Raw genomic sequence first — 20,401 nt, forward strand, 5'->3', positions numbered from 1 at the left:
GCTTGTGTCGATACAGAAAACCAATTTTAATTTTTGTCTTTTTACCAATATAATCAATGTGATCTTCAAAACTAAGTTTTGAATCCAGGATGACCCCAAGATACTTATAGATCTTGACTTGCTCTATTTGATAATTATTCAAGGAATGTAATTGGGGAAAAATAACTTCCTGCTTTAGTCCCGGAGAGAAGCATAGCACCTTGGTTTTGGAGGTATTCAGGACTAGTTTAAGAGAAACTAGCTGATGTTGTAGTTTGTTGAAATCACCCTGGAGCTTAGCAATCACGTCATCCGGAGAGCGGCCAGCAGTAATCAGTATCGTGTCATCTGCAAAAGATTTACCCTGGAATGATCCAGTTAAATAAATAAATATACACACGGCACATACATACACACATACATACACACAACACCACACACAACAATCACATACATACACACATACATACACACATACATACACACAACACACACAACACCACACACATACACACACACAACACACACAACAACAACAACCGCCATTCGCCACTAAGTGGCGGTGACGTCACCACGACGCTTGTGCCAGGCTATGTGCACCCTGAGGCCACGTGAAGTGTCGAACGCTGGCTGGCAGGTCACGGGGCAGACCCAGGTGCCCACGGGTCGACTGACTGAGATGACTGAGATCACTGGCTGATGCACCACCTGTGCCCCCTACTGTGCCAACCTGCTGTGCTTTAGCCACCCGGCGCTCCGCTCGTTGTTGTGAGCGTCGCTCCTCCGCCCTCCGTTGTTGTTGGAGGGCGACTGCCTCCAACTGCCCATGAACGTCCTTCACGAGCCTCCTCCACAGAGGCCGATCTTGACACCGCTGGTACCAGTCATCGGCAAGTCCACTCAGCTCCACGTCCTCCTGTACCACATCACTCCATCTCTTCTCTAGCCCGTGCCGCGCCCGTTTAGCCCCCCTCGATCCGGCCGAACAAAAGCTGTTTCGGCATGCGGTGGCTGGACATGCGGGCTACATGATCCAGCCAACGCAGCCTTACCTGCCGGAGGAGCTCACCGATGGGACCTTGCCCAGATCTTTCAAGGATTTGTGAGCTCCTCACACAATGCAGCCTGCTGGTTAAACCCAGGATGGATCGTAGGCAGGCCAGCCTAAATGTTTCTAACCGGCGAAGATGTTCCATTAGGGGGTCCACGTTTCGCAAGCGTAGAGAAGGGAGGGAATGACCGTGGCCGAGAAGACCTGAAGCTTAGTGCGGAGCGACAGACCAGGTAGCTTCCACACAGCGTTACGCAACCGATGAAAAGATATTGCCCCTCGACTGATTCGGAGTGAAACCTCTGCTGTTAAACTGGAGCCGTTTTTCTAAACTACGAATACATACACACATACATACACACAACACACACATACATACACACAACACATACATACACACAACAACACCAACCGCCATTCGCCACTAAGTGGCGGTGACGTCACCACGACACTTGTGCCAGGCTATGTGCACCTTGAGGCCACGTGAAGTGTCGAACGCCCGCCGGCAGGAGGTCACGGGGCAGACCCAGGTGCCACGGGTCGACTGACTGAGATGACTGGCTGAGCCTCCTCCACAGAGGCCGATCTTGACACCGCTGGTACCAGTCATCGGCAAGTCCACTCAGCTCCACGTCCTCCTGTACCACATCACTCCATCTCTTCTCTAGCCCGTGCCGCGCCCGTTTAGCCCCCCTCGATCCGGCCGAACAAAAGCTGTTTCGGCATGCGGTGGCTGGACATGCGGGCTACATGATCCAGCCAACGCAGCCTTACCTGCCGGAGGAGCTCACCGATGGGACCTTGCCCAGATCTTTCAAGGATTTGTGAGCTCCTCACACAATGCAGCCTGCTGGTTAAACCCAGGATGGATCGTAGGCAGGCCAGCCTAAATGTTTCTAACCGGCGAAGATGTTCCATTAGGGGGTCCACGTTTCGTAAGCGTAGAGAAGGGAGGGAATGACCGTGGCCGAGAAGACCTGAAGCTTAGTGCAGAGCGACAGACCAGGTAGCTTCCACACAGCGTTACGCAACCGATGAAAAGATATTGCCCCTCGACTGATTCGGAGTGAAACCTCTGCTGTTAAACTGGAGCCGTTTTTCTAAACTACGAATACATACACACATACATACACACAACACACACACATACATACACACAACACATACATACACACAACAACACCAACCGCCATTCGCCACTAAGTGGCGGTGACGTCACCACGACGCTTGTGCCAGGCTATGTGCACCTTGAGGCCACGTGAAGTGTCGAACGCCCGCCGGCAGGAGGTCACGGGGCAGACCCAGGTGCCACGGGTCGACTGACTGAGATGACTGGCTGATGCACCACCTGTGCCCCCTACTGTGCCAAACATACACACAACACACACATACATATACACAACACACACAACACACACATACACATACATACACACATACACACACATACATACACATACATACACACAAGACCACCACACACAACACCACACAACACCAGACAACACACAACACCACACAACACCACATAACACCACACAACACCACACGACACCACACAACACCACCACACACAACACCACACAACACCACACAACAACACCACACAACAACACCACACAACACCACACACAACACCACACAACAACACCACACAACACCACACACAAGTTTTATTACAGTCAGCTTTCATTCACAGTTTTATTACCGTCAGCCATCATTCACAGTTTTATTACAGTCAACTTTCATTCACAGTTTTATTCCAGTCAGCTTTCATTCACAGTTTTATTACAGTCAGCTTTCATTCACAGTTTTATTACCGTCAGCCATCATTCACAGTTTTATTAGTCAACTTTCATTCACAGTTTTATTACAGTCAACTTTCATTCACAGTTTTATTAGTCAACTTTCATTCACAGTTTTATTACAGTCAGCTTTCATTCACAGTTTTATTACCGTCAGCCATCATTCACAGTTTTATTACAGTCAACTTTCATTCACAGTTTTATTACAGTCAGCTTTCATTCACAGTTTTATTACAGTCAGCTTTCATTCACAGTTTTATTACAGTCAGCTTTCATTCACAGTTTTATTAAGTCAGCTTTCATTCACAGTTTTATTACAGTCAGCCTTCATTCACAGTTTTATTACAGTCAGCCATCATTCACAGTTTTATTAGTCAACTTTCATTCACAGTTTTATTACAGTCAACTTTCATTCACAGTTTTATTAGTCAACTTTCATTCACAGTTTTATTACCGTCAGCTTTCATTCACAGTTTTATTACAGTCAACTTTCATTCACAGTTTTATTACCGTCAGCCATCATTCACAGTTTTATTACCGTCAGCTTCCATTCACAGTTTTATTACAGTCAGCTTTCATTCACAGTTTTATTCCAGTCAGCTTTCATTCACAGTTTTATTACAGTCAGCTTTCATTCACAGTTTTATTACCGTCAGCCATCATTCACAGTTTTATTAGTCAACTTTCATTCACAGTTTTATTACAGTCAACTTTCATTCACAGTTTTATTAGTCAACTTTCATTCACAGTTTTATTACAGTCAGCTTTCATTCACAGTTTTATTACCGTCAGCCATCATTCACAGTTTTATTACAGTCAACGTTCATTCACAGTTTTATTACAGTCAGCTTTCATTCACAGTTTTATTACAGTCAGCTTTCATTCACAGTTTTATTACAGTCAGCTTTCATTCACAGTTTTATTAAGTCAGCTTTCATTCACAGTTTTATTACAGTCAGCCTTCATTCACAGTTTTATTACAGTCAGCCATCATTCACAGTTTTATTAGTCAACTTTCATTCACAGTTTTATTACAGTCAACTTTCATTCACAGTTTTATTAGTCAACTTTCATTCACAGTTTTATTACCGTCAGCTTTCATTCACAGTTTTATTACAGTCAACTTTCATTCACAGTTTTATTACCGTCAGCCATCATTCACAGTTTTATTACAGTCAACTTTCATTCACAGTTTTATTACAGTCAGCTTTCATTCACAGGTTTATTACAGTCAGCTTTCATGCACAGTTTTATTACAGTCAACTTTCATTCACAGTTTTATTACAGTCAGCTTTCATTCACAGTTTTATTACAGTCAGCTTTCATTCACAGTTTTATTCCAGTCAGCTTTCATTCACAGTTTTATTCCAGTCAGCTTTCATTCACAGTTTTATTACAGTCAGCCTTCATTCACAGTTTTATTACAGTCAGCCATCATTCACAGTTTTATTAGTCAACTTTCATTCACAGTTTTATTACAGTCAACTTTCATTCACAGTTTTATTAGTCAACTTTCATTCACAGTTTTATTACCGTCAGCTTTCATTCACAGTTTTATTACAGTCAACTTTCATTCACAGTTTTATTACCGTCAGCCATCATTCACAGTTTTATTACAGTCAACTTTCATTCACAGTTTTATTACAGTCAGCTTTCATTCACAGGTTTATTACAGTCAGCTTTCATGCACAGTTTTATTACAGTCAACTTTCATTCACAGTTTTATTACAGTCAGCTTTCATTCACAGTTTTATTACAGTCAGCTTTCATTCACAGTTTTATTCCAGTCAGCTTTCATTCACAGTTTTATTCCAGTCAGCTTTCATTCACAGTTTTATTACAGTCAGCCATCATTCACAGTTTTATTACAGTCAGCTTTCATTCACAGTTTTATTACAGTCAGCTTTCATTCACATTTTATTACCGTCAGCTTTCATTCACAGTTTTATTACAGTCAACTTTCATTCACAGTTTTATTACAGTCAACTTTCATTCACAGTTTTATTACAGTCAGCTTTCATTCACAGTTTTATTACCGTCAGCCATCATTCACAGTTTTATTACAGTCAACTTTCATTCACAGTTTTATTACAGTCAACTTTCATTCATAGTTTGATTACAGTCAACTTTCATTCACAGTTTTATTACAGTCAACTTTCATTCACAGTTTTATTACCGTCAGCCATCATTCACAGTTTTATTACAGTCAGCTTTCATTCACAGTTTTATTACAGTCAGCTTTCATTCACAGTTTTATTCCAGTCAGCTTTCACTCACAGTTTTATTACAGTCAGCTTTCATTCACAGTTTTATTACCGTCAGCCATCATTCACAGTTTTATTACAGTCAGCCATCATTCACAGTTTTATTACAGTCAACTTTCATTCACAGTTTTATTACAGTCAGCTTTCATTCACAGTTTTATTACAGTCAACTTTCATTCACAGTTTTATTCCAGTCAGCTTTCATTCACAGTTTTTATTACCGTCAGCTTTCATTCACAGTTTTATTACAGTCAGCCATCATTCACAGTTTTATTACAGTCAGCTTTCATTCACAGCTCTATTACAGTCAGCTTTCATTCACAGTTTTATTAGTCAACTTTCATTCACAGTTTTATTACAGTCAACTTTCATTCACAGTTTTATTCCAGTCAGCTTTCATTCACAGTTTTATTCCAGTCAGCTTTCATTCACAGTTTTATTACAGTCAGCTTTCATTCACATTTTATTACCGTCAGCTTTCATTCACAGTTTTATTAGTCAACTTTCATTCACAGTTTTATTACAGTCAGCTTTCATTCACAGTTTTATTACCGTCAGCTTTCATTCACAGTTTTATTAGTCAACTTTCATTCACAGTTTTATTACAGTCAGCTTTCATTCACAGTTTTATTACAGTCAACTTTCATTCACAGTTTTATTACAGTCAGCTTTCATTCACAGTTTTATTACAGTCAGCTTTCATCCACAGTTTTATTACAGTCAGCTTTCATTCACAGTTTTATTACAGTCAACTTTCATTCACAGTTTTATTAAGTCAGCTTTCATTCACAGTTTTATTACAGTCAACTTTCATTCACAGTTTTATTAAGTCAGCTTTCATTCACAGTGTTATTACCGTCAGCTTCCATTCACAGCGAGTGTCATCATGAGCAAGAGGAAGGGTGGGAGATTTTTTTCCTGGGGGGGGACCGCCAGACGCCCTGGAAGATTTGGTCCCCCCCAATGTTTACTCCATGGCTACCGCCTTGCGCTACAACGACAATAGTTTAAAGCGACTTGAAGCATGTTTTATATTTGGGGGGGGGGGGGGGGGCAGAGCTTTGTGACGTCATATTTGAAGTGGGGTCTGACTTTTTGTGACGCCGTGTGACGAGGGGGGGGGGTCAAAAATCGTCCAAAATCGCGTGACGTCATTTATGGACGGCCCACAAACCCTGCACTACCGGGAGGGAATATTCTGCGAGCAGAGCCGAGCCTACTGCTATCCGAGTCCCCAAGCACTCTGACGCACCCTACCACGCACCTCGCAGCTGGACTCACGGCGTCGCACGGACGCTGTGAGAGTCGGAGGGGGGGATGACGACACAACCTTGCCTATCGCTGCCGCCTCGGAGCAGCACTCGCTGGCATCACACGGATGGTGCGAGCAGCTCGAGGCGGCAGGATGCCGGGGGAGGGGGGGGTCTTGAGTGACCAAGATGTTGAAGAAAAGTTCTTTCTTGAATGCCTCGGGTTCTCCTTTAAACCCCCCTCGCTTAAGAAAACCCGGGGTCGCGTTATCCCGCGCGGCCAATCGTGCGCTTACACGTGGCGATTCTCGCTCGTTTCCCCTCCCGTACACGGAGCATTGCGACGGTGACTTCGCGACCCCATGCCTATGCACCCGTACTCATTAATTTCTGACTCAACCTGTTTAATATGGAAGGGCGTCCGGCTGGCGAATACACACCCTGCTGGTGTGTACATGGTCTGGGGGAGGCCGTGGCGCTGCGATCCCCTGACCTCAGAGTCTGCTCGCTTAATGCAGCCAGCCCCCTTCCCGATGTCGTGCGTGACTCATTGCGGCTGGCCCGGTGAACCTTTGTGCGCCCATGCAACTTTAAGCCAATCTCAGGGCACCGTAATGTGACCTGTCCTGCGAGGGTCGGCCAATCTCCTGGCACTGGGAAACCGCGGGACTTTCCTCCTTGGGACCCTTCGGATGAAAACCCGATGTGCCAGGCAATCCCCCGCCAGGACACGACCGCGTGTGCGCACTGCGTGCGTGTGCTCAGTGTAGGGGCCAAGGGGGGGAGTCGTGGCACTTGCGGAGTAACTCTCGCCTCAACTCTTCGTTAAACGAGCAGACGTAAACAACTCCTGTTCACAAGCCAACCTGTTCGTAAAAAAAAACACCAGTTTAAACAAAAATATTTAGGGGCACCGCAATGTAATTTGTCCTGCGAGGGTCGGCTAATCTCCTGGCACTGGGAAACCGCGGGGCTTTCCTCCTTGGAGAACTAATTTCCAAAGAAATTAGTTTTCATCTTGACTTAAAGCGTTCGTGACTGCAGGAATTCATATTCTTGCCACTGGCAGTTCGGCTCAGTGCTTCCTTCTATATGATTTAAAAGTGCATAGCTCCCGTAGCTTCCTTATGTATGTGATGTCAAGATGAATGTAGATGTGACAACACGTTCACAGAAACGAACGCTCACACAAATTTACACTCGTTTTCTGGCCACCAGGCTGTTCATCTTGCTCAGGCTGTGATGGCCTCACACGCAATAAACGCATCATTAGCACCACCGAGAAGTGTGGCCCAAGCCAAATTCAGATGTTTTGTGAGGCCAGTGCAGTGCCGTTTGGTTTTGGCTCGGCAGTGAATCGCCAGCGGAAAACCACCCGAACTGCGAGAGCACCGAGCCGAACTGCCAGTGGCAAATTCATATTATGTATCGAGCATCTCTGAACTTTGCAAGCATATACACACTTTTATTGAGAGCGTTGTACAGCAATAACTCGTTTATACAGAACCATTCAAACACTAAAGACTTGTTACAAATTAATTTTTTTCATAACAGCCAAGTCTAGAATAGAACATTTTCAAATCGGGCAGAACAAACCACACCACCAACTCTGCATCCATCACCCTGTGACCACGAACGCAAACCCCTTCATCATCAATGGGGCACGACGATAAAGTCAAACTCGTGCCATGTTCACTCAACGCACTTTGTGGATGCGTGAACACTCAGATAACAGACACTTTAACACGTGCCCATTTCCACACCGGCAGCACGATTCTCTTGGTCGGTGAGAGGCCATTTGATTTAAGATAAAGTTCAGGGATAGCCACACTCGACCGCTTTTACAAAATACATCAAGACAGGAATTAAACTTAAACTGTAAACACTAGGTAAATAAGGAACACAATCACAGCAAACCCTTAGGTACATCATCCACACTGCAAAAGCATTATCTGCGAAACACCCACGCGGATTTCACGCCAGGCCAGTGGAAAATGCTTGTGATGAAGCGGTCCGTCCTAATGCAGGAATGGACCAAACAGGTCAGAGACCGATCCAACTCCACCAAGTGCTGCTCACACACGTACCAGATCTGTCCCATCCATTTCAGCTTATATACATGGAACCGCAGCACCAATATTAACAAAAGAGAGCATAAATTACTGTAAATAAAATAATGCTGTGTTCCCTCCTCCCAGTAGTCGCAGTGGCACAGTCCAAACGATTCCGATTACCTTCATGCAATTGTACCAACCCGTATACCTCCGAGCCTTCTATACAATGTGTCCGAAAAGTCTTCATGGCGTGCTTTTGTCGTCACAATAAACACACTGGCATAAAGTGCGTCACCCTTGAGCACGAGGGCTTCAGGCTGCACACTCGCTATTTACGTATTTACTGTTTGCGTGATAAAATTATGATACATATGAACAAGACTTCACGAGTCCCGGCGGGCCTCTCTCCAGCCTCAGCAGCTGCTGCCCGCCGATGGACAAGGTCCCCGTTTTCACACATCGGCACCACCTCCATTGCGAAGCCATGCGATCTCAGGAGGTGACCGCTATTGCACAACGAACCTCGCCATTTGAATCTGCTCAACAAGCACCGCATGAGCACGCACCGAATTCCCATGTGATGAGCTCACTGGACTGATTTTTTTTTCACTTTCAAAAATGAATTGGAGATCATATATTTTACCGCTAGTTAAAACCTACAGTGGGGAGATTAACTTGTGGTCAAATATATTTTTCTTTCCATTAAGGTGGCCAATCCGCTGTACTTGTAATTCAAGCACGTGACTTGTGTGGGTTTAAAGAGTTGGGGGCCCATGTCTGGTCTTAACTCAAGTTTGTTCTCCCGACAGGAAGAGGAATGCTTTAGCTTCCTGATCAATTCAACATTTATGATAAGTCAACATCAGCCTCATTCTCTCGTTTGGGTGTTTTTTCACTTTAGAAAATGTATAAGTTGTGGTCGATTTTAAAAAGGGCAATTCTTATAAATGTTCTGACAATGAGGTGCCTACAGTGGCTCTGAACAGCATGCTGTGTTACTCACAAACGTAGTCATTACATCACTGCAGATTGAACTTACATTGGACAGTCCTAAAAGAACCTTCTTGAAGAACCTAATTTAGAAAATCACTTCGGGTGGGGAAGTCTGCCATACTATCTGATAAGTAACACAAGCTTAGTTTCACCCAGTGCCATTCAACCAAGCGCTGCAGCCCCGAAACACAGATAGTAAAGATACATAGGAGCCGTTCTTGCGTGGTCCAAGTTTGACACAGACCCAACCTTCCTCCCGACGGTGATAGGAAACTCACGACTGCGATGTGGCCTGAGCACTGACACAACGCCCCCGGCATCCCGTGAGCGTCGAGTCGGCTGGTTCCAGCCGCCAAGTAGGGGCCATGAATAATGATCTACGGCAGCACCGAAAACGGGCGCACCCGTCGCCGACCCACGAGATGGACGTAGCCATGCAGCGAATTCATTACATCTGCGAATTACAATCTGAATGGGCAATTGAGGCAAGTGTGCAGTTTTGATCCGTGGGGAATACAAGTGCTGACATGTTTGTACAGATTTCATGCTTCGTTTTCATATGTAAACGTTTGGATCCCTTAAGCAAATCCCCTAGTGTGGCTGTGTTGATCAACTCATGAACCGCATCAATGCGCGCCAATTTGGTAGAGAGGACCCAATGCAACGAGTGTGATCATTGCTCCATCACTGGTTATTGCACACCGCCCCGTTGGTCTCACCGCCTTATCACTTGGCACCTAACTGCCCCACCCAACGACAGATGGTGGAATAACCACACGTCACAAGCCCGTGCGCAGCGAATGTGCAAGCGGTATACATGTGGCTTTGCCACAACTCTCGATGCAACTCGTAACTACAAAACAAGCGCGCACTAATGTTCTGATTCTGTCCCAAGGATCGTATTCCCCAGACGTTTTAAGTGCGCGGTTGCGCACACCAACACGTGGCGATGCATCTCACAACGCCCAAGTGTGGCGGTACCTGGGCACAAGAGAATTGGAAATGGCCAGAGAACTCAAGGTGGGATTTGACCGTCACCAGCCTTCATGACTGCCATTCCAAAGCCGTTTGCCACTGGGCTTTTCACCCACCCCATTTGCATGCCTCTTGTGCTCCACAAGAGCCACACCTGTCACAGGTAAATTCAACAAAGTTAACCAAGCAATTTAATATTGCTGTGAGGGGGGAAACACAAACACAGCTGTACCATATAAGTTTGTCTGGAGATCCTGGGATGCAGCCGCCACAGGGTCAACGGGTCAAGTTACTCCTCAGTAAAACGCATTGCCAACGCAGCTGACCTTGCTGCGTCGGCTGAGAGCAAAATGTCAGTGGTGACGCGGCCAAGTTGCAGAGGTGAAGTCACATGGCCGGAAGCATCGACACGCGAGCCATGGTCACATGGCTGGTTGTGGACAGCAGCGTCAAATGGCCAAGTGCCACCAACGGGGGCACGCATCCGGGCGTAACAGCGAAGTCGCACACCGGCTCGTGGCAGGGAGATCACGCGACCGGGCTGCCTCGGTGGCGTCGCACGACCCGAGCATCAATGGAAGTCACGTTAACCGGATGCATCGGCTGGGTCACGTGGCCACATCTGACGGTGAAGGTTACACGGGGCGTGCAATTGGAGTCGTACGCCCGGACGTGTCGGCTGGGTCAGACGCCCGGGGGTGGGGGTGGGGGGTGGGGGGGGCGTTGGCATGGTCGAATGGCGGAGAGCAACCGCGGGGGTCACACGACCGTGTCGGAGGAGGATGGGCGCTTGGCGGGGTGTGGAGGGCCCAGCAGTGGGTTGAGAGAGGCCGGAGGCCCGGGCGGCCGGGGTGTGAGCAGCTTCACGCGGTGGTGCGTCTTCCGCCACTCCTGGTACAGCCGGATGTGGTAGCGTACGGAGACCTGGGTGGGGGGGCCACAGCGAAATAGGTAAATCCGACGGCACCTATGGTCGTAACACCAGCTCCCTTACCTCATGGCAACCATATACGGCAATACCCCGGTTTATGTCGGGGGATGCGTTCCTAAAAGGTGCGACGACGAATATCAAACCACATAAATCAAAGCGATTTACAGGGTAGGTGGCGGCGAAGGCTGAGAGGTGATAAACACGAGAACAGACGGATGATGCTGTCAGTGATGTAAGCGTGGCTGAGGCGACACAAATCAGGTAGCGGTGTTACTAATAAAGTTACGACGTATTTGCTCAGTAACGAAAAATGGGGAGACGTAAATCGGGGTATTACTGGATGTGCTCTTCATACTGCTTGATTCTGAGATTTCCTTTTTTCCAAAGTTTTTACAGCTTTGCTGGAATCAAGAAACATCAACACGTACCTATTACACTGTCAATAATGCCGTGTGTTGCCGGCTGCTTGGACTTTTTGGGCCCTTGCGATTGTGCTCAGCGATGGTAACCGAGGAGGATGTTAACTTAGGAGGATAGTTGGACACCTGTGTCAGTGCCAAGACGTTTGTCATCAACCCAGGCTCCTACACTATAAAACAAGGTTAAATGCTGAAGTAAGGCGCTTATTTGTCTTGCCTCATTTGTAGCCGACCGCAAAAAAAAACAGACACCATAAAATGTGCTTAAGCTAATTAATGTTTTCAAGCTCTGATGTTTTTTCAACTGATTGTACTCACTCGGATGCACGGTTGACCAGGACAAAGTCTGCTGATAAACTAAGACTGACCCTTGAAAATTAGGTAAATATTTGCTACGTATTTGAAGTCGGACTGAATTTAAAAAGTGCCGTGCTCTGCGTTTCAAAATAATATAATTAAAAAATAGGGACAATTACTTCATGAAAACGCAAGAAGCGAATTGATTCGTCATGGGTCCAAGATAGAGGAAAGTGGAAACAAATGACGATGTGCAGTGGACCCCTACGGGCTATCTCCCCATGGCTCGTGACGATGGATCACGCAAACTCACAGCTGTCCAGAAGAGGTAGATGGTGAGGAGGGCAACGGTGAGGCCAATGAGGCCAGCAGCCTCCAGGCGACTCCGGCTGCCAGACTCGATATGGTCGGCAGCGCCGCGTAGGCACAGCCAGCCCGAGACGCCGGCGAGCGGCGAGATGAAGAGGAAGCACAGCGTGTCGCTGAGCAGCGTGCGCCGCTCCTGCTTGGGGCTCGGTCGCCGCAACCACTGTCGGGACGCGTGCACGCAAGCAACAGCGTCGGCAAAACAGCAGGAACAAGCGTCGACAACTCAATGGCAGCAACACCCAGGCGTGCAGCACCGCCCAGGTGCAGTGTTCTAACGAATAAAAGACACAAGCCTGTGGACGTAAAACTATAAATCGTATTTGCGACTGGATGAGTTTTGAAAGAAACGACGCCAGTTCAAGTCAAGAATCGATTATTTTTTGTCCTATTAGCACTGCCTTTTCATTTGGTGTTCCGTTTTATTTGTCCCAGGAGCGTACAAGTAACATGTGCATGAATGATTCCTACGTACAAAATGTGACATTTATTATGAGCATAACAATCAGTTTTGATGAATGAATCAGAGAATTTGAACAGCGATAAAGAGCTTGTACAGCAATGCCACGCGGGCCCCTGTGCAGTTGTGACTACTGCACGCCGAATAGCTCCCCGATGTGTTTTCAGGTTGTATCGTCTGTTATTTAGCATGCTGTCCGACGTTTTGCAACCACATGGAAGAAGCACCCCCCCCCCCCCCCCGGCCGTGACGTGAAACATCAGAAACAACCTGTGGTAGAACACGAAAATACTTCAGGGAGCTACACAGGAGTACCATGAATGCCTACGCAGGAGAGCTACTAAACTAAGATATTCTTATTTTACCAGGTAAGGCCAACTGAGCTATAGAGCTATTTTTCAGAAGAGACCTGGCCACAAACGATAGTTTAACAAAGCGGCTTATCACGTGGAAATTTACAGCAGCCAAATACTCTGATGCTGATTCTAAATGACACCGGGTCCACTGGGAGGGTGCGGGGGCTGTCGCAAGCGTAATAGTGAGGGTGGGTGAGGGTGGTGGTTATCAGTGAGGGACGAGACCAACAAGGCCGGCCACCTGTGAGAAAGGCTGTGGCGTGCGCTCCACCAGGAACTGGAAGTGGCAGAGCTCGCAGTAGCTGGTGTTTGAGGCGGCGAGCCAACGCTCGAGACAGGCGCGGTGCACCCAGCCAAGCGTGCCCATGCACTCGCACGGAGACAGCAGCTCCTCGGCCGAGCCCGCCTCGTGGCAGATCCGGCAGAAGGGACTCTCCACACTCGCCACGCTGGGATGAGAAGATATTTCATAATTAACCAGCACCTATCCACTGCGGAATTATTTGTCGACATGCCTCACCGTTCTGCAACAGTAAGACGCATCTCGCTCACTAATTGACCGCATAGTTGCTCTTGGGAGTCCTCTTTTTTTGTCTGCCAGTCCATCACCGAAATTGGCCATCACCATCATCCCTTCGAGTGACGTCCTACCCGACCTACTTACTTTTTACATAATCCTAATTTATATTGTGCATTCCATCCTAGGGTACCAATGCAATATGACCACAAATTCAAGCGTGCATTTGTATGGAATACACAAGAGGTACAACTACACAAGGTCTCTCAAGACAAATTATCTAATCATATTCGCAGCGATTGGAGGATATACCAAAATCAAATAATCCGACACAAATCTCCATCTGTGCATTGGCAATGTGCACTTTGAGCAATGCAGCTCCAAGTTCAAGAGGCACCAAAGGCCACCTCAGGTTTTCCAGTCTCAGATGACTCGTGAAGGTGGGATATGTAACTGGAATGCACTGCCAGTGACTTCACCTGCATTTTTTTTTTCTAACAGACACGCAAATGCAGTCCATGCAGCTAAGAAGTGATTTGATGGGAACCCAAGCCCTGGTGACTTATGTTATCTTCACAATACACTCATCAATCGATCCACCTTTATGCATCACCTGGAACTGGCAACTGAGGAGTAACCAGTGCGGTGAAGTCAGATCAAAATACCTCCATGACCGACGAGGGGCACAAATTATAATTGTATTATTATATTCCAATTACGTTATTGACAATGTGATGAAACAACTACATCTTTACTTGTAACTACTGCATAATGCAATGCATCGCACTATGTTACAGAACTGCTCCCAAACGATGACACAAAACTACTTACGATATTCGTTCAAATGCCTTTTGACTACGCTCAGTGTTGTACCTTCTCATTGGCCCTGTGACATAGTAATGTTGTGGCATGGCAACGATGTTTGGGCAATGATTAGTCCTCAAGCCTTAAAATGTCTGACTTAAGTGGGAAAAGAACGAATGTAATGCCTTGTGCGGCTATCGGCGATTATGATGAGGCCATGAAACCGTTAGGCTAGAGAACCGTGTTTAATCAGGTGGCTACCCGGATATTAAGTAAGGATTTCCGCCGTCATAACTCTGTGCTCCGACACGGTAGTATCATTCTGGGCCACCACGTAGCCACCTCTGAGATGCTATCTTGTGACTTCCTTAAGCTGGAGTCACGAGCCACCACCACTGAACGTTCATTGTTTATACCGCGTCTCCGACGCTGTACATAACCACTGGCCCCAAGGAATTTCAACCCCAGTGGTCCCACTTTCAGTGGCCCTAGACGGCCGAAGGTGGTCATGTGTGACCCTGGGTAACCCCCACAGTAGGTCACCAATAGCCATGGGTGCCTTTGTTTGGCCCAGGGTGCTTCCGGGCAGTCACGGCGGGTGCCCCGGTCGTAGCGGAGTGGTCCCCAACCTCGAGTGTTCGTCTGTGGACGGCCGAGTCGGGCCTACAGTGACCCCGAGTGCCCTACCTGGTGGGTCCCTCCCCGAGACTGCGGGGCGGCCGCTTGCCGTCCGCCGCAGACATGAGAGGTCGTAGCGGGGGCGCCGCCTTCCGTCACTCCATTCCCGACCGCTGCGTGAAGGCACGCACGGCAGGAACACGCACACCACCACCACCACCACACATCGTTGATGACACAGTGCGACCACCGCCAGCCGCGACTATTGTCGCGACTGGCGAGTGGCCCCCGCCGCGATGCCGCACGACGTCGTCTCTACAACTGGGCGCGAACCACAGCTCTCGCCCTCCTCGTCCCGTCTCTCGCTCTCTACGAACAACGGCTACGAGCAAAGACGCCGACAACAACGGCAATAAGAATAATAATCACAGCGGCGGCGGCGGCGCGGGCGAGCGAGCAGCGACGAGACACTGACCACGGCGGGCTCGGCGGCCTTCCCACTTGAACTTGGCCGAGGCGAGCGAGGACGCGACACGGACAAGGCCCCGTGGGGAGGCGGTCTCGCGGCTCGGAGACTCGGCAGCTTGTCGGGCCGGGAGTCGACGGGGCGATGATGCGGCGGGGGGCAAGACGGAACCGCGGCGGAGGAAGCCGCGCAGGAGCCCCGGGGCCGCGATCCTTCCTCCTCCTCCTCCTCGGCGGCGGCGGAGGCGGCGGCGATCGGCCCGGGCTCACCTCGGGAGCTCGCGGCCAATAGGAGCGCCGCGTCGCGGTCACGTGGCGCGGGGTTCTCAACGACGGTTTCTTGGGTTTCCGGGTCCGCTCCGCCACTTCTCCGGCGCCGCGGACACGCGCCGACACAAAGACAAAGGTCCCCGCACAGCAGCCACTGACGCGCTGTGGGGGCAAGTGCTGCGAGCGACGAGCGCCTACGAAGGCCGACGCGGCACGCGGGGGGCGTGGGTGGACAACCACCACGCCGGGCGGCGATGTTTACCACACGCGGCGCCCGGTACTCATTTGAGGCCGAGTCGACCCAGGGGAGGCCCGCGACCGGTTCGGATAATCGTCGCCGGTGTTGGCCGTGAGCGGGAATCGAACGGGGAGGGGGTCCGGGTTGGTATCGCAGCGTAGCGCTAACCACGACACCACCGCTCCCCCACGCACCGTCACACCGAGACGCGAGTCTCAGCCCCCCCCCTTGTCAACACGCTCCTCGTGAGGTTGGTTGTTTGGCCACAATTCACCATTGTGGGTTGGTTCAGTTGGAAGCATAGAAGCTCAGTACAACAATGGATTTGGCTTCATCCCCCCCGTCACTTCTCTGCCGCCCACCGCATTAGCCGATATTCGTCTAACGTCACTGTACAACCTCTCTGGCCCTGTGCCGTGAAGGGCCATTGTCAGAAACGTCGCCTACTACGTACTTTGTTAAAGGCAAGTAGTGTGAAATCCTCTTATCCGCGGTGATGTGGGGGCATCAATATCACAGATCGCGGGATTATCCGCGATTTGTAGTCATCTGCAGGTAATAGGGAATTTTTTTATCGCGGAAATTAGTTGCTGGAGATAACAGGGGTGGCGGAAAAAGATATAAATATTTAAAGTCAATGGTTATAATTGACGAACGTTATTATGAATTAAATATTTTTTAAAATGTCAACTCAAGCAAAGGGACGCCTACTAAACTACACGACTTCCCAGGCAATGCCCACTGAGCTACGTATAGCTCTTGTGTCAGAAACAACCTGGCCATCACAAACGATGGCTTCTCAACTTACTGCAGGCAAAGATTATAAACGCGTGGTGGTGATGTTGATTATCAACGCGTGGTGATGTTGATTATAAACGCGTGGTGGTGATGTTGATTATAAACGCGTGGTGGTGATGTTGATTATAAACGCGTGGTGGTGATGTTGATTATAAACGTGGAGGGGAAAACCGGAGGACCCGGAGAAAAATGCACGCGACCACGGGGAGAGAGAAGCAAAGCGCCGACTACACCGAGCATCTTCTTGTTTCCTCTGGTCGTAAAAAGAGAGAGAGACACGCAAACTCCAAATAAACAGCAGCGTTCGGGGTCGAACCGACGACCTCGCTGTACACCAGGCGTGGGAGTTAACATCTCGCCACCATAGCGTCCTTACGTACGTTAACTCAACCCTGTTTAGTACACACACACACGTACGTAATTACATGTGTCTAAAAACGATCAACCCTCGTTTATATTCTGTAAACAAAAACATTCAGAAAATACTATAACATTACATTATCGAGTCTAGAACAATTCAAACGCATCGCGCTCTATGTAAAGATGTAACTGGCAGCATATTAAAAACGGAGACCAAATGTATCAATGAGCAGCATTGTACTGTGATAATGGACCATTCAAGACACGTTGGGTCTGCAGTCATGCTTTGAAACCCAAACGTCTGAAACTGGTTATTTTTTGTTTCAAAAGTGGCATATTGGTTAAAAAAGTCCAGACGTTGATTTAACCAAGTATATTTTGAATCTGGAGACAACTACAGGACTTTGTAACTACCCACAATGCTCTGCAATACCACATGGATTTTTATTTTACAATGAGTATTGTGCTGGATATGCTTTTTCACATATAAACACATTCTACACAATAGTAGACGACTCACACATGAATGAGTGATAAGTTGGGGTTTAATGGGTGCAATGTCAGGAAAGAGAAACACTGATCATGGCGCTATTTTGTTAAAGGGGATTATGGTAAAACGTGCACACAGCCCGCGTTCTTTTTATTCTTTTTTTACGATCAGAGGAAACAAGAAGATGCTCGGTGTAGTCGGCACTTTGCTCCGTTCATCATTTCGTTTTTTTAATGCTTTGCTTTATGTAACCCCCCCCCCCCCTTTAAATGAAAGACCCAACAAAATATATTTTTCCCTCCTTTCCCCTTCCCTCTCTCTCTACCCCCCTCTCTGCCCCCCCTCTCTCTCTCTACCCCCCTCTCTGCCTCTCCTCTCCCTCTACCCCCCTTTCCGCCCCCCCTCTCTCTCTGCCCCCTCTCTTCCTACTCCATTTGGCTCTCTCGCTCTCTTTTTTCTTTATAACTACGACAAGTGCTGCATCTGCACGCAGCCCTTCCCACAGTCAAACGGCCTCCGACGGGTAGCTTAGATCTGCATGCAGAGCTCTCCATCATCTGCCACCGAGCACACGGCCTCCTCCAGTGCCCACTGCTCCTTGAAGGCCGGCACGGCGTGGGTCAGCCGCGCATGGCGGAACTCCAGCTACACCCTGGCTCCGACCAGAGCGCGGAAGATGCCCAGGCTGCTGGCTGGACGTTACCCCTCCAGGGCCACCTTCCTCGCCCTGTATATGGCGAGCTTGGCGTAGCCGAAGAGCACGTTGCCAGCCCCTGAATATGTTGGGGTCCGTCGCCTTTCGGGTATCCAAACAGCCCGGGTTCGCAAAGGTCTTGTTCCACTGGCTTGTGGAGGCGACCGACTCAGACAGACAGACTTTGAGAATTAACAAATAGTTTGTTAAAGTGACCGAAATATCAAAGCCCACGTAAGATAGACGGGGTTGTTTGATAAGTGGAGGTGAATGTTTAATGAACCCATGACTGAATGCAAGACTGTGTTGTTGGCGTTTAGACTTAGTTTGAATGAGCTTGCATTGTAGGAAGAAAATTGTGGGGGCCGAGAGAGGTGATCACGTGTGTGTGTGGTGGGATTGTAAACATAAAACATGATGTATGACATCTGAAGGGAGACACTTGTCAGTAGACATCGTAGAAGGCCTGGCCAACTGCAATTTTACTTAAAGCCTTGGGGCCCGGCAAGGGTTTCCTGGGTAAACAAGCAAAATTAGAATTGGGCTCCTACACGATTGTCACATATCTGCATACAGACTAAAATGAAGGTGCAATAGCTCACCTGGTATCGTCAATTAAAGACATCTCACTGTCCCCAGGTGATTTGCGCGTTAGTTTCGATGTAGTTTCTCTGTTCACCAAAGTTCCTGTGCCCGATACCATTGCAATATTTGAAGATTTGGTCCAACAAGGACTGAATGCTGATGTACCAGCCCTGGTGAGACACTGCCTCACCAATACATACTTCACTTGGAATTAAATATTCTTCAAACTGAAGGTACCCCAATGGGTATTCTCTTATCTCCGGTTATAGCCAATATTTTCGTGGAAAATTTTAGACGGATGCCATCCAGACATCCACTCTACGCCCGTCCTTGTAGAAGAGGTACGTGGATGACACGTTTGTCATCTAGCCACATGGCCAGATGACAACCACATCAATTCCATTCACCCAGCCATCAAATTCATCATGGAGGTTGAAAAGGATGGCATGCTACCATTGGATGTCTTCATCAAAAATAGACCAGATGGCTCAATGAGCCACTCTGTCTACAGGAAAGTAACCCACACTGACGCCTACCTAAAACCTGATTCCCACCACCATCCATCCCAGAAGAATCCCCTCATCAAACACTACACCATCGAGCTCAATGTATCTCCGACCATGAACACCTGACCAGTGAACTCAAACACGTACACCAGGCTCTCAAGGCGACTGGATATTCTGACTACACAATCCGCAAAGCCATCACCCCAACCGTGGGGAAGGAGCCATTTGAAGATCCAATCAAAACCATCACCTTACTTTACAAAATCTTGAACAAACACAAGATCCAGGTCCGATTTAACACAGTGCACAAAATTCGTGACCTGATCCCATCTGTGAAGGACAAGATCCCTGACATGCAATATCCCGGCGTCTACAAACTAAGCTGTATCTGCGGCAGCAGTTACATTGGGGAAACCAAACGTGTCGGACTGTGTTCATGAACACAAGGCAGAGCTGAAACACGGCAGGACCAATACTTCTGCCATGGCTGATCATTACTTTAATGTGGCTGGCTCACGTGAAATTGAGTTCTCTAAGACGTTGGTACTTTGCAAGCCGACTGGCTATCAACAAAGATTTGTTCACGAAGCCATCCATATGTAGCGAGTCCAATTGAGTAGCAGACGTTGATCCTTTTAGAGGCAACACATTTATTAGTAACACGTGACACAAGGGGTAACTGCCCCGTCACCAGATACAGCCTATGGTGGTGACCACCCAGCAAACAACTCCATACAGAGGAGTTACTGCTACGAAGGGTCGGATCCCTACTCGGATCCGCGACCACGTGTTTGCCTCGAAGACGTAGAGCTTCGAGCTTGAGATGTAGGGCTTCAGCTGGTGGACGTGGAGCTTC

General features: G+C 48.0%; 1 protein-coding gene across 1 annotated transcript; it reads right to left on the reverse strand.

The window, feature by feature from the left end:
• Positions 1-7,793: 7,793 nt before the first annotated feature.
• Positions 7,794-17,159, reverse strand: LOC116950699 (E3 ubiquitin-protein ligase MARCHF3-like). The gene is made up of 5 exons (XM_032968674.2): positions 15,615-17,159; positions 15,209-15,312; positions 13,442-13,649; positions 12,332-12,547; positions 7,794-11,295 (listed from the first exon to the last, which is right to left on the reverse strand). Exons 2-5 carry the CDS (start codon positions 15,262-15,264, stop codon positions 11,131-11,133), a joined length of 645 nt encoding a protein of 214 aa, XP_032824565.1. The 5' UTR covers positions 15,265-15,312; positions 15,615-17,159; the 3' UTR covers positions 7,794-11,130.
• Positions 17,160-20,401: the final 3,242 nt, after the last annotated feature.

Source organism: Petromyzon marinus, chromosome 40 (genome assembly GCF_048934315.1).
Source record: "Petromyzon marinus isolate PM22_M1 ecotype Great Lakes invasive population chromosome 40, UKy_Petmar_22M1.pri1.0, whole genome shotgun sequence".
In the NCBI taxonomy this organism is placed as follows: Eukaryota; Metazoa; Chordata; class Hyperoartia; order Petromyzontiformes; family Petromyzontidae; genus Petromyzon; species Petromyzon marinus.